Here is a 12605-nt window from a genome sequence, read left to right on the forward strand (position 1 = left end):
GCGTTGACGAGAAGGGAGTTCCCCAGCCTGTAGGTATGGTGCTGGTTCTTCCTCCCCAGGTGCATCACCTTGTACTTGTCAGTGTTGAAACCCATCCTGTTCTCATCCGCCCACCCCTGTTACCTGTCTAGGTCTGATTGCAGCCTATTCTTCCCTTCTAGCGTGCTCACATCCCCCCACATCGTAGTGTCATCAGCAACTTTGAACAGGGTGCTTTTTACCCCCTTGTCCAAGTCACTGATGAAGATGTTGAACAATGCGGGCCCAAGGATTGAGCCCTGGGGGACCCTGCTGTCCACATCCCTCCAGGTCGAGAATGACCTATCCACCACCACTCTCTGGGTGCAGCTCTCCAGCCAGTTAGTTACCCATTTGACTGTGTAGGTGTTGACACCACAGTCCCCTATTTTTTTTTTTAATGAGAACGGGGTGAGAGACGGTGTTGAAGGTCTTCCTAAAGTCCAGAAAGACTACATCCCCTGCTACCCCCACATCTAAGGATTTTGTGACCTGGTCGTAGAAGGCCACCAGGTTGGTCTGACAGGACCTCCCTCTAATGAACCTGTGTTGGTTGCCCATAAGCATAACCTCCCCCGCTGGCCCCTTGTGGACATGCGCAAGGATAATTCTCTCAAAAAGCTTACCCAGGATCGAGGTAAGACTAACTGGCCTATAGTTTCCTGGGTCCTCCTTCCTCCCTCTTTTGAAGATGGAAACCACATTGGCCGTCTTCCAGTCCTCTGGCACCACACCAGAGCACCATGAATGTTTGTGAAGCCGTGCCAGGGGTCCTGCAATGACCTCAGCTAATTCCCTCAGCACTCGGGTGGCAGTCATCAGGACCAGCTGATTTTAAATGCGTCCAGTCCCTCCAGAAGCTCCCTGACTAGATCCTCACTGACATTGGCCTGGGTGTGCCTCCCCTGGGGCCTTAGGGGGTCCCAGTGGAGGGGCTGATCCAGTCCCTGCTCAGGAGAATGGAGGCAAAGAAATTGGTATTTTAGGTTTCTCAGTTAAGTACATCTCTGGTAGCTGTAACATATTTGTTTAGGAAAGATTTATTTCAAAATCTTAATTTAGATTGAATGATTATTCATAGAGGACTTTCCTGTCTGTTTCAAATGTCTCCAAGCATCACTACTGCTTATTTCACTACAAATTATTCTGGTTGTTCTGAATCCATTTACTGTGTGAACTTTAGTGATACTGTACAGTGCTAATCTTTTAATAGGCAAAACATGCAGTGCTAAGTCAGTATTTACATCTGTACAGTTATCTTTCTGAACCAATCTGATAATCTCAAATAAATAGGTTTGTTTGGCAAGATCTGTTTTTCATAAAAACATTTCTACTGGCACTAATTGTATGTCTAGCATTTCTTTTAACTGAATCCCATATCAGCTTTTGCGTACTTTTACCTGGCATTGATGTGAAACTCACTAGGCTATACACTGATTACCCTATTTGACTTTTAAAAAAAAATATTGTCAAAAACTTAGTTGCTACTATTCTAGTCTTTTTGAATTTCCACTGTTTTTTCTAGATGTGTTGATGAGCCTCAACAGGTCAGTGGCGTTCTCAGTTAACTTTTGGCCAACAGTCCTTAAAAGACCTATCTGGGCCTACTGATATAAAAAAAAAAAAAGTTTATTTGTAGTAGAGACTTACCTCTCTTCTAGGTTGCTAACAAACTTTAAAATACTACCACTTCACGTGTTGCAAGTATGTGGCCTTTGTTTTTATTGAATATAGAACTGCAATATTTATTATTTTGCCTTTCTTGTGTCTGTCAACAGTTTTATTTTCTCCATCTTGTAATTCAACCATTCCATTTCTGGAACTTCTTCTGATTCTATTATACTTACTGTCCTTTGTACTGCCATCCAGTGTTCCCTCCTCCACCACCCCTTGATTTCTCCAAAATGTAGAGCTTCCCTTGCCATTTTTTTTATTGCACTTTAACTTTTAATTATTAATTTGCTATTTGTTTTTCTTTCTTCCTACTTGTATTGAAGAGACAATAGCATTCCTGTTAGAATAACTGTTTTAGCCAGTTTTTCTTTGCCTTGATTGTAGAATCATATTTTCAATCCATCTAATAAAATCCTCTTTAAGAATTTGTAATTTTCATTCATTTTTACTTATTTTTCTTAACTTTGGAAATATTGACAAGTATTCATGTAGCTAGGGCACAGTATGTTGATATCGATATGAAAAGGATTCCCACTTTCACATACAGTGGGCCCATCTGCACGAGACGCTACTGAGTAGTCATTACTATGCATTTCATTTATTTAGTACTTGTATTAGCAAATACTAAATAAATGCACAGCAACTGGAGTTACTGTGCACTAGTGCCAGAGGATGTCTTTTAGGTGATGCTACTGCACAGCGTATTAGCACTGTCTGTGCTGTGGTGCAACACCGTGCAGTATTATTTTTTGGCTACTGTGCAGTCAGTGTCTCTTGTAGATGCTCCCAGAGTGGTTAAAAAAAGGTTTATTTTCATTAGCACTCACTTGAGTGCAACCTGTTCATGTTCCTGACTCTCATTAGAGACACAAAATACACCAAGATATGAAAAGCGACAGTTTTGAGCAATCCACTGAGTTTTGATTCCATGACATGCCTTCTTTCTCTGCTTTTTGGATTTTTCAGTAATGTAGGCTTTGAATTGCAGGGCAGTTGAAGGATGAATGTGGAAATCCTGCTCTTTACATCTTTGTAAGCCAATGTAAAGGAGGCTCAGGACACACAAATGATAATGTCCATCAAGAGAGTCCAGTCTTGCGGACCTGAGATAAATGTACACTATACTGGGTGCATCTACATGAGACACTGTTGCTGTAGCATTGGCAGGCATTAACTGTGAGACTGCCACTATTGCACTGTAGCTTGTCTACTGTTCAATAGGGTTGAAAATGACCTGTGCACCACTGGGTATGAAAGCAGTAGATGTTCAATATTGCTTCTTCTTTTCAAAAACTTGGAAGTTAAGGGATGCTTCAAAGCTTCATCTCTGGGAAAGGATCCATGAAGCTTCTCTTCCTCAGATTTGGGAAAAACCATTGGTATAGATCAGAGGTTCACAAACTTTTTCTTATTGCATACCCACTTCCGGTGTACTCGTGCCAGCGTACGTTTTATATTTTAACTCCTTAAATACCAATTATAATGAAAATTAAATCAGTCTTTAGACACACACAGGTTCTTTAGCAAGTACTAAATGGCTGTTCAGTACCAACTGCGCCATCAGGGGAACTAAGTGCAGCATTTTGGAGAACTGCAGTTATCGCAAGGAGACGTAACTGTTATTTTCTGCTTCCCAGTCTTATCTTTTGGTATGGAGGGAAAAAAAAGGTCACCTACTTGTGTATGTAACTATTTCTCTTAACTATTGACAAACTTTAAAAGTACAGTTCTAATGCCGTACGATGCAAGTGTGTTTTAGATTATTTTTCTTTTTAACTCTGGAGAATGATTTGGTTTTAAATGGCATAAAATCTTTAGTTCACTTCATATACTGTTCCTGTAGAGAAATCTTGATGTATAAGTTAGATACAGTTTTCAGGCATTGGCTAACTTAATTTTAGGCTTCTTGTTTAATACATTACAAAGCCTTGGTTTAAATATAAGCACCAGCAGCTGTGTTGCTTGTAAAACAGATCAAGGAGGTGCTGAATTTTTTTTTTTTATCATTTCATTTTTAAATTAGCTGAAGGGAAATGTTTTGAATGTATGTAAAACAAAATTATTATTTAGAGGAAAAATCCACACTAAGTTGTATTTCTTTTTGTGTAGTTATGCTTTAGGAAATAGTGTAAAAGGCAGGTGAAAGACTGAAGTACGTTGACAGAAACAACAGTCTTTCATGGGTACTCTTCAATATTATTAGTCTTAGTTATTTGCTCCTTAAAAAATAAGTATTTGGCTCAGTGGTTGGAGACTCAACTATCAAGTAATGGCAAGCATACTTATCAATGCACGATTTTTCTATTAAAATAAAAGAAGTCTGTTTCTTGCAAAGAACAAATAGGAATAAGACTTCAATCACTTTCTGTCAGTAGTACAATCAATCCCAAGGAACACCCCACAGGTGGCAGCAGTTCTACTGTAATTGTAATTAGTTTTTGATAAAATTCCAGCATGTATGCTTTGAAATTTAACTGGCACGCTCTGCTTGTGCACATAAAGTCAGTGTAGATGCAGTTTGTTGCTGTTCATATATTTCAAATTAAGTTCAAAGGCTGTACTTCAAATTACATTGTTAAAACCCCAGTTCTTAAATGACCTGCAGCGCAGGCAGGGCTGTAGCTGATGGTTCAAAATGAATGCCTCTGAACCACACTTACTCATCCTGCTGTCAAGTTCCACTGCTGAAACTATACCGTTTATCAGGTCATGTTTGTGTCTGGCAAAGGTTTGAAGACACAACATCATTAACAGCAGTGCATATTTTCACAAGATTTACCTCTTCAACACTTTTTTCCAAGTTAGTAAATCATAGCTCCTTTAATGTCCTGCTGGCTGTGTGAAAAACAGGAATTTATGTAACAAGCTCTGGGCCACAAACCTTTTCCTGTTAGGAAAATTTTTTTTTGTTGTTGGCAAAGTTAAGAGACAGCTCTGTTACTCCAAGAGTGACCTCAGATGTCCTCAGTACAATAATACAAGATTATATTTTTGATGACTAAGGAATTTCAGTAATTTTTTAAAACATTTTACACTTTTCTGGGAAGAAGGACCAGAATGCTTGTGTGCTTTTAGTATTGCCTAGTGGTATGTATGTGCTCATGTGTCTGAATCTTATTTTGATAGTAAACACTAAATCTGTGCCAACAGAGTATATTTACAAAATACAAGAACAAAGAACTGGTGCATGCAATCTCTTTCTTTTTTTTTTTTTTTTTAAATCAACAGGCTTACAGGACAATTTTCTTGTGACATGTCTAAATCTGGACTGATATTAGCTTTTAATTCTGCAACTTCTTCCCCCACCCTCCACCTGAAAATGAAGGGTTAAGTTTAGGTGTTCTAGACTATCCAGATACTTGGAGCGGCTGTCGAGGCCCTTGTTGTTATTGTATGGAAGGTTCACGTTGAATTTTCTGAGTGTATTCTCTTGACACTGATCTAATGCTTGCCAAGATTGCTTCAAAAGCAGCATACTCAACCTTGATGGAAGGATAATGGTGAACTTCTAGTGCAGCCATAAGATGCCATTCAGGTCTCATTAGCTGTAAAATAGAAGATAAAATATTAAGTGTGGTGGGTAGAAGATATTAGGTGTTAAGATCTGTAGTAGGACAGAGTAGCTGTGGAGAACCCACAGAAGGTGGTAGTTTGCAGGATTTGATGTTTTGAGAATAAATGTTTAGTGATACCCTGTTGCCATTTACAGAGCTTCTGACCAGAGCTGGGAGATGGGATTCAGATGCAGTAGTGTGTGCAAAGTGACTCAGAAGCTGTTAATGTGATCCTGTCACTGTACAACAAGAAACTTTATCATGGCTTAGATTTTAGAGTACAGCACCTGGGCCTGCTTAGCGCTGTGACAGACATTAGAAAATTTGATTTCCTTTAGGATGGCTGGGAGAGAGAGAAATGGACAAGAACAATTTGAAATTGATACTGCTTATGCAAAACAACTTGAAATCAATTAAGGCCCTTTTTTCAGAGAAGATATTGATAAGAGTTGGTTCTTAGTAGGGAAGAAATAGAGAGTTGAATTTGGGGTCTTACCCTGTGGGTCCTGATTGCTTTTTCTGCCTTAGGAAAGTCAGTTACTGAAAAAGGAGAAAGAAGAGATAAAGTATAGGAAAACTTTTTCTTCTTCTTCTTTTTTTTTTTAATGTTCTTGGGACTTGAGAGAGCTGGTATAGGTGGATTCTGTGGGGTAGCAAGTCCCTGGAACAGCTGCTGTTCCAAGTTGTCACTTACTGAGCCTGAGACATCATCTGGGTGATCTGGACAAGTCTTTCTGTTCCCATGGTACTTTTCAGGTGACCTGAATGGATGGATAATCTTTTCCCATTGTTCTAGTGCTATGTGGTACATCTGGTTTCAGGATCAGATAAAAACACTAAAAGAGAGAATTGGAGGAAGATAGTAGGCAATGGGTAGGAACACAAAGGGGAAGGGAAGATGATAGGATTTTGCTGGCTGATGGTGATGGTCAGGCATCCCAGTGATGTTCTAAGTTCTGAGTGTCATGATGATCCTTGTCAGTGAACAGGAGTCTCTGGACTGAAACAGAAGCGTGTCAGCCTTTCCTGAAGGAATTCCCCAACTGCCATTTGTTTTCCAAAGTTTTCCTTTTAAGAATCCAAATGGGGGTGATAGGCTTGAGTAAGCAAATAAATTTCCTCCCCTCCACCCCATCATACTTTTTATTAGTTAGGCCTAATTATTTGTACAGCAATTTTTGGTCCATTATTTTCATGTTCATTTATTCTTTTATTCATAAATTAGTGATTTCAACACAATTCTTGAGTTCAATCAGTAGGCCCTTTTTCTTTGCAGTCATCCAGCTTTTCTGCTTCTTTGCATAAGCTCTGATTTTGAGATTACTTGTGCATACATTTATTTTTTTTATGCATGTGAGTAGTATTATTTAGTTTGTTGGGAAGTTTGAGAGAAGCTGCTTATGTGCAAGTGTTGTAGGATTGGGACTTCCATTGCTAAATCCTTTGGATAGTTTTCTTGTTTTAGTTGTTTTAGTAATATCCTGCCTATAGAGCTTGATAATAATCAAATCTGGATCAGCTGGCAATTTTGCATGTCAGTACCGTTGCGTTTGGGTTTTTTCCTGAGCCCTTTTTTAAAAAAAGAAATCTACGAACAGAAGCTTACAAAAAACGGGTTTTTGTTCCTGGGCCACATGTGAGCGCTTTATGTAGGTATTTTTATAAAGGATGGATTGTTGGCTCAGTGAACAAGCTTTTGCTCTGTTAATATGTATGTTTATCACAAGTACAACTTTTCAAACATTGTTTTTTATCCTTCTGAAGCTATGGTGTATGTATTGTGGGGAGGGTATCATGCATGCACCATAGCTTTAGGAGGGTAAAAAACCCCAAAAGCTACAAAAACACAAAGAGAACCTCCTATGGAGGAGTTAAAACACATAAATACAGATTTCTAGCAGAACCTGCTAAAAGGCCTCTTCAACAACAGGAGCACCACTGTGATTCTACAAAGGGGTTTGATTATACAAGACCTTCTGAAACCTATATCACATTAAATATGATATATATTTGCGTGTGTGAACATATGCACACAAATATATGTATATGTCTCTCATGGTGTCATGTAGTTTATGCATACATGCATTCACACTTTTTTATACACATTTGCGTGTGTGTGTGTGTATGTATATATGAAGGTACAATCAATATTGGATATATACTGGTGTATTGGATATATTGATGTATGTGTTTAGCAGGCAGAAGTTCAGTGTTTAGAAACTAAGTTTTGTACAGTATTCAGTTGTGTTTTTGAGTAGCATCAGAGTGACTCATTCATTAAGTGCTATGTGGTAGAAGAGGAGATGGAGAACTGGCTTTGCTCATGCCTTGTTTTATTTTTTCAGAACTCAATCCGTCACAATCTGTCCCTGCACAGCAAGTTTATTAGAGTGCAAAATGAGGGAACAGGAAAAAGTTCTTGGTGGATGCTTAACCCAGAAGGAGGAAAGAGTGGAAAGTCTCCACGGAGAAGAGCAGCATCCATGGATAACAACAGCAAGTTTGCAAAAAGCAGAGGTAGAGCTGCCAAGAAAAAAGCAGCCCTTCAATCAGGCCAGGAAGGAAATGGCGACAGCCCAGGGTCACAATTTTCAAAGTGGCCTGCAAGCCCCAGCTCTCACAGTAACGATGACTTTGATAACTGGAATACGTTTAGGCCTAGAACTAGCTCTAATGCTAGTACAATTAGTGGAAGACTTTCTCCAATTTTGCCAGAACAGGATGATCTTGGAGATGGGGATGTACACCCTATGTCATACCCTCCATCAGCAGCCAAAATGGCTTCTACTCTCCCCAGCCTTTCAGAAATGAGTAATTCTGAAAATATGGAGAATCTCTTGGATAACCTCAATCTCTTGTCACCTAATACACCAATGACTGTATCAACCCAGTCTTCACCTGCTACAATGATGCAACAAGCACCAGGTTATTCATTTACATCATCAACCACGAGTATAGGTTCACCAAATCCAGACTACAGAAAATTTACATATGTTCAAGCTAGCATGAACTCTTTGCCCCAGATGCCTTTGCAGACTCTTCAAGACAGTAAATCAGGCTATGGACCGATCAGCCAGTATAACTGTTCTTCTCCAGGACTCCTGAAAGAGTTACTGACTTCTGATTCTCCTACCCACAATGACATCTTGACATCAGTAGATACTGGTGTTCCTCAGCCCAGTGGTAGAGTATTGGGCCAAAATGTGCTGATGGTCTCTAATTCAGTGATGCCAACGTATGGTAATCAGCCATCACACAACAAAATGATGACTCCCAATGCCCGCCCACACCAAGGACATAACCAGCCAACACCTGCAGTCAATGGCCGTGCCTTGTCACATACCGTGAACAGCATGTCACATACTTCAGGTTTAAATCGCCTGTCCACAGTGAAAACTTCATTACAAGTGCCTATGAGTCACCCAATGCAGATGAATACTATGAACCCTTATGCTCCTGTTAACAGCTGTAATGGCTATGGAAGAGTGGGAATTGTTTCTCTCCATCAGGAGAAGCTCCCAAGTGACTTAGATGACATGTTAATTGAACGGTTGGACTGTGACATGGAGTCAATTATTCGTAATGACCTTATGGATGGAGAAACTCTAGATTTTAACTTTGACAGTGTGTTACCTAACCAAAGTTTTCCACACAGTGTAAAGACAACCACACATAGTTGGGTGTCAGGCTAGGATTTAATAGAAGGTAAGTTCTCGTGGTATGTGGGTGAGTGGGTGGGTGTGCATATATATAGGGTATTTATAAAGTCCTTATGCAACTTTAAACTGTAATAACTTCGGATATACAGATGATAGAAGCAAACTGTAAATGGCAACTAAAAGCATAATTTGTTATGATTTTTAATAGTGTAAGCTATGCGTAGGGTAAAGATCACAAATGCAATTCATGAAATCACTCAGCAGCAACCGGAAAGTATTTTCTACAAGTTGGGAAATCAGATTGAACAGTGTATCGCAAAAGAGGGTGGTTATGTTGAAGTCTATAAATTTTGAGTTGTATTGTGTTAAAACTTAATGAATTATGTTTTCAGTCACCATTTACAGTTTGCTTCTATCATGTGTACATCCAAAGTTATTAAAGTTTAAAGTTGCATAAGAACTTTATAAATAGTGTGTGTGTGTGTGTGTGTGTTTAAAGAATAAGTGTGTTGATAAGTTTGGAATTTTAAAGCTGGAAGGGACTACAAAGGTCACCCAACTCCAACCCCTTGCACACAGATATAGGATGTGCTGTTTTTGTATTATCCCAGGCAAATGCCTATCTAGCCTCTTCTTGAAAACCTCCAGTGAAAAACCTTCCACAGTTGCCCTATGCAGTTTGTTCCACTGTCTTACTGTTCAGCCAGGAATTTTTTTGTTTCTTTCTTGTATTTAATTTTAATTCCGCTTTGCTGCAATTCAAACTTACTGCTTTACGTCCTACCTTCTGTGGCAAGGAAGAGCAGTTTTTCTATCGCTTCTTTACAGCAGCCTTTCAAAATTGTTCATTGTTTCCAATGTATTATGTGACGTTCATTGAACACCATTTATGTTTTCTAACTTGTGAGTCTTTTGATTGGTTGTAAATAACATTAGATTTAGGCTACGTGGTGATGATTTCTCATACCATTTCCTAGTATTTAGCTGGACAGTTAGAGTTTTGCCATAATATCTGAAAATATATGCTTAATATGTATTAAAGTAGTAAAATATCCTCTCTTGGCTAGTCCATATTTTATTTATTTTTTAATGTGGGTTTTATTTAATTGTGTGTTTTGTTTTGTTTTTTCTTCCTATTTTTCTAGGCTACAATGTAAAGTTCTTCAGACTTGTCTGACAGCAGGAACTGAGAAAAGCAGTCCAAAGATGTCCTTCACCTTCCCTTTAGTTTTCTTGACAAAACTGTTCTCTCTTTTTCCTTGCGTCAGAGTTGGCAGCAGAGAGAGTTTTCCTGTACAGGATGTTTGCCCAGTGTTTGCAGGTTATGTGCTGCTGTAGATAAGAACTGTGCCATTGGAAATGTCATTACTCTGAAGTGCCAAATTCACTACACCATATAATCACAGAAAATACTTTTGCATCATATTGTACTTTCAGTTTTGTACGGTATGAGCTGTAGATGCAGACTTGTTTTTTTTAAGAATATCCATTTGGTCCAGGAAAAATTGTAAACTTTTTGTAACAATACTGTGATGATCTCATGCCCTATAAGTAAGTTTTAACTTGTGCTGATGTTACCTGTGTTTTGATGAACTGATGAAGCAAGGGGATTGTTTTGCAGCTGTATGAACTGCCTTACATTTATTAAAACTGCTGCACAGTTTCTCTTATGAGAACAGAGGAGTCTCTTAAATATGGTCCAGCTGAACTCACTGACTAGTCAAATGGTCAAAACAAACAGTAGATTAAATTCCAATTTGGTAGGATACCTATCTGTCTGTAAATTTATACAAGCTTATCTCTGGATCTAGTTTTCAGACTAATGAATTTATTGTTGGACTTGAGATAACTTTTGGAATAGTTATCCAACTATTTTTTATTATACTTAAAGTCTACTTTGTTACATAATCTACTTTAAAATTTACAGAATTAGAGATCTGGCAGCATATGTAACCTCTTCATTTTGTACAGTATTTTAACTAGATTAAGCAAACATTTTATATATTTGTCCAGCACTTTTGGAGTGCTAATAAAGAAAAGCTTAACAAGTATCTTGAAGACAGCATTTCTGACCCCTTTTTTTGGCAAGAGTGATGTATAGATAGATACTTTCCCTTTTACGTTTAGGAAATATTTAATCATTTTTATATATATGCATTTTTAGAAACCTCATCTGCTTCTTATTCCCATTTTAACTCTGACTACCACAAAGTGTTAAGTATTCATTCTTAAATGCTTGTACAGTGCTTCATGTTGTATTTATTTCATGGAGGTCTCATAATGTTTGTGGACTTGAAAGCAAGACCTTTTCTTTAAGAACGTTTACAAGTTGAATACAGTTAGAAAGAGAATCTCCATTTAGCAGTAGCTGCCCTGTCTGTCAGCGTTTCTGTTCTAAGGGGGGATACAAGTGCTCTTTTAAAGGAGGGACTGACATTTCAGGACAAAAATGTATTTGTTCTTTTCCATGTGTCCAAAAAAAGAATGGAGGGGAGTTGATTAGGAAGCAACGTAATACAAATAATTTTATTTTGGAAGTAAGGCATAGTGCTAGTTACCCAAGTTCCAGTCCTGCATATCTTGATTCACAGTGAATAGTCCCACTGACATCCAAATGATAGTTCAGGTGGTAAATAATTTTGGCTTTTATGTAGGTAAATTGTGCTTTTGACATGAGTGGAGTATTAAGCCTGATTGTCTGTCATTGGTTATTGCACATTCCTTGCATTAAAATACTGAGTATTTTCATTATGTGTTAAAAGTATTTATGGCTTTGAAAATAGGCCAGGCTATTGGCGAGGTGGGAGGGAATGAATTTTTTTCTGGCCCACTAATGGAAAGTGATTACAATCTAAATTTATCTCCTGTCTCCTTCCATTATGCTTCACAATCATTTGTGGGATGTTTAAACTTAACATGGAACTTTTCTGGGGTAGCTTTTTCATTTGTCCTTGTATTGGGCCCAAATCACCTCTCATTACAGCTGTGTTCTTCTGTTTTCTTGTTTCAGTTGTCAGCAGTCCTTAAAATTTGTGTCAGATAGTGACACGTTGCAGGCCACCCCACTGTGGAATCCTTTTCTAAACTTTGGTTGTGTAGCATGGGGTGTTCAACATTGGAAAATCTCTTTAAACAGCCTGCATCTGTTGCCAAGTAACTCTAGTAATATTTTTGCTATCAAATTAATGATACTGGATCACAACTGTTGGCTGTAGAACAAACAGAAGACTTCTTAGGCTGCATCCATGCAAGTGTGGAAGTGTGGTTCCCTGTGGACAACTAGCAGCAGTGCACCTTTTGCCGCTGCTAGTTGTCCTTGGGGAATGCCTGTGCCATGTGCCCTCTGGGGTGTAGCAGGTTACCCTGGGTGGGGAAGGGGAGGCTGGGGCCAGAACTGGGCTAGTCCCAGCAGCCTTACCTGGGTTCATGAGGGCCTCTTGGGACTGCAGCAGCAGCGATCCATGGCTCCAGCTGGCCAGGCTCTCTGGTTTTGAGCAGCACGCACTGCCCCAGCATGTGCTGCCCACTTTTTTTTGCATTTTTTTTAACCCCTGGATATCCCTTTGGTGCCGCAGACATGTCTGCAGTGCCACGTACTGCACAGCCATGCTTGTCTGGACAAGGCCTTATAGTTTTCAAAGAGCCTCCTTTCTGGTGCAAGTGCAAGATTTATGCTAACCAATGGCATTGACATGTATAG

The 12605-nt window shown here is 39.0% G+C and overlaps 1 protein-coding gene across 1 annotated transcript in view; it reads left to right on the plus strand.

The window, feature by feature from the left end:
• Positions 1–11520, plus strand: part of FOXO1 (forkhead box O1) — a gene marked incomplete at its 5' end in the record, with an annotated part of 87466 nt that extends 75946 nt beyond the window's left edge. Inside the window, 2 exons of the mRNA XM_019528515.1 lie at positions 7592–8951; positions 10051–11520. Coding sequence (XP_019384060.1) covers positions 7592–8938 — 1347 coding nt within the window. The remainder of the gene's footprint in view (positions 1–7591; positions 8952–10050) is intronic.
• Between the last annotated feature and the right edge of the window lie 1085 nt (positions 11521–12605).

The sequence above is a fragment of the Crocodylus porosus genome, unplaced genomic scaffold, assembly GCF_001723895.1.
Source record: "Crocodylus porosus isolate Cpor-Errol unplaced genomic scaffold, CroPor_comp1, whole genome shotgun sequence".
Taxonomy (NCBI): Eukaryota; Metazoa; Chordata; order Crocodylia; family Crocodylidae; genus Crocodylus; species Crocodylus porosus.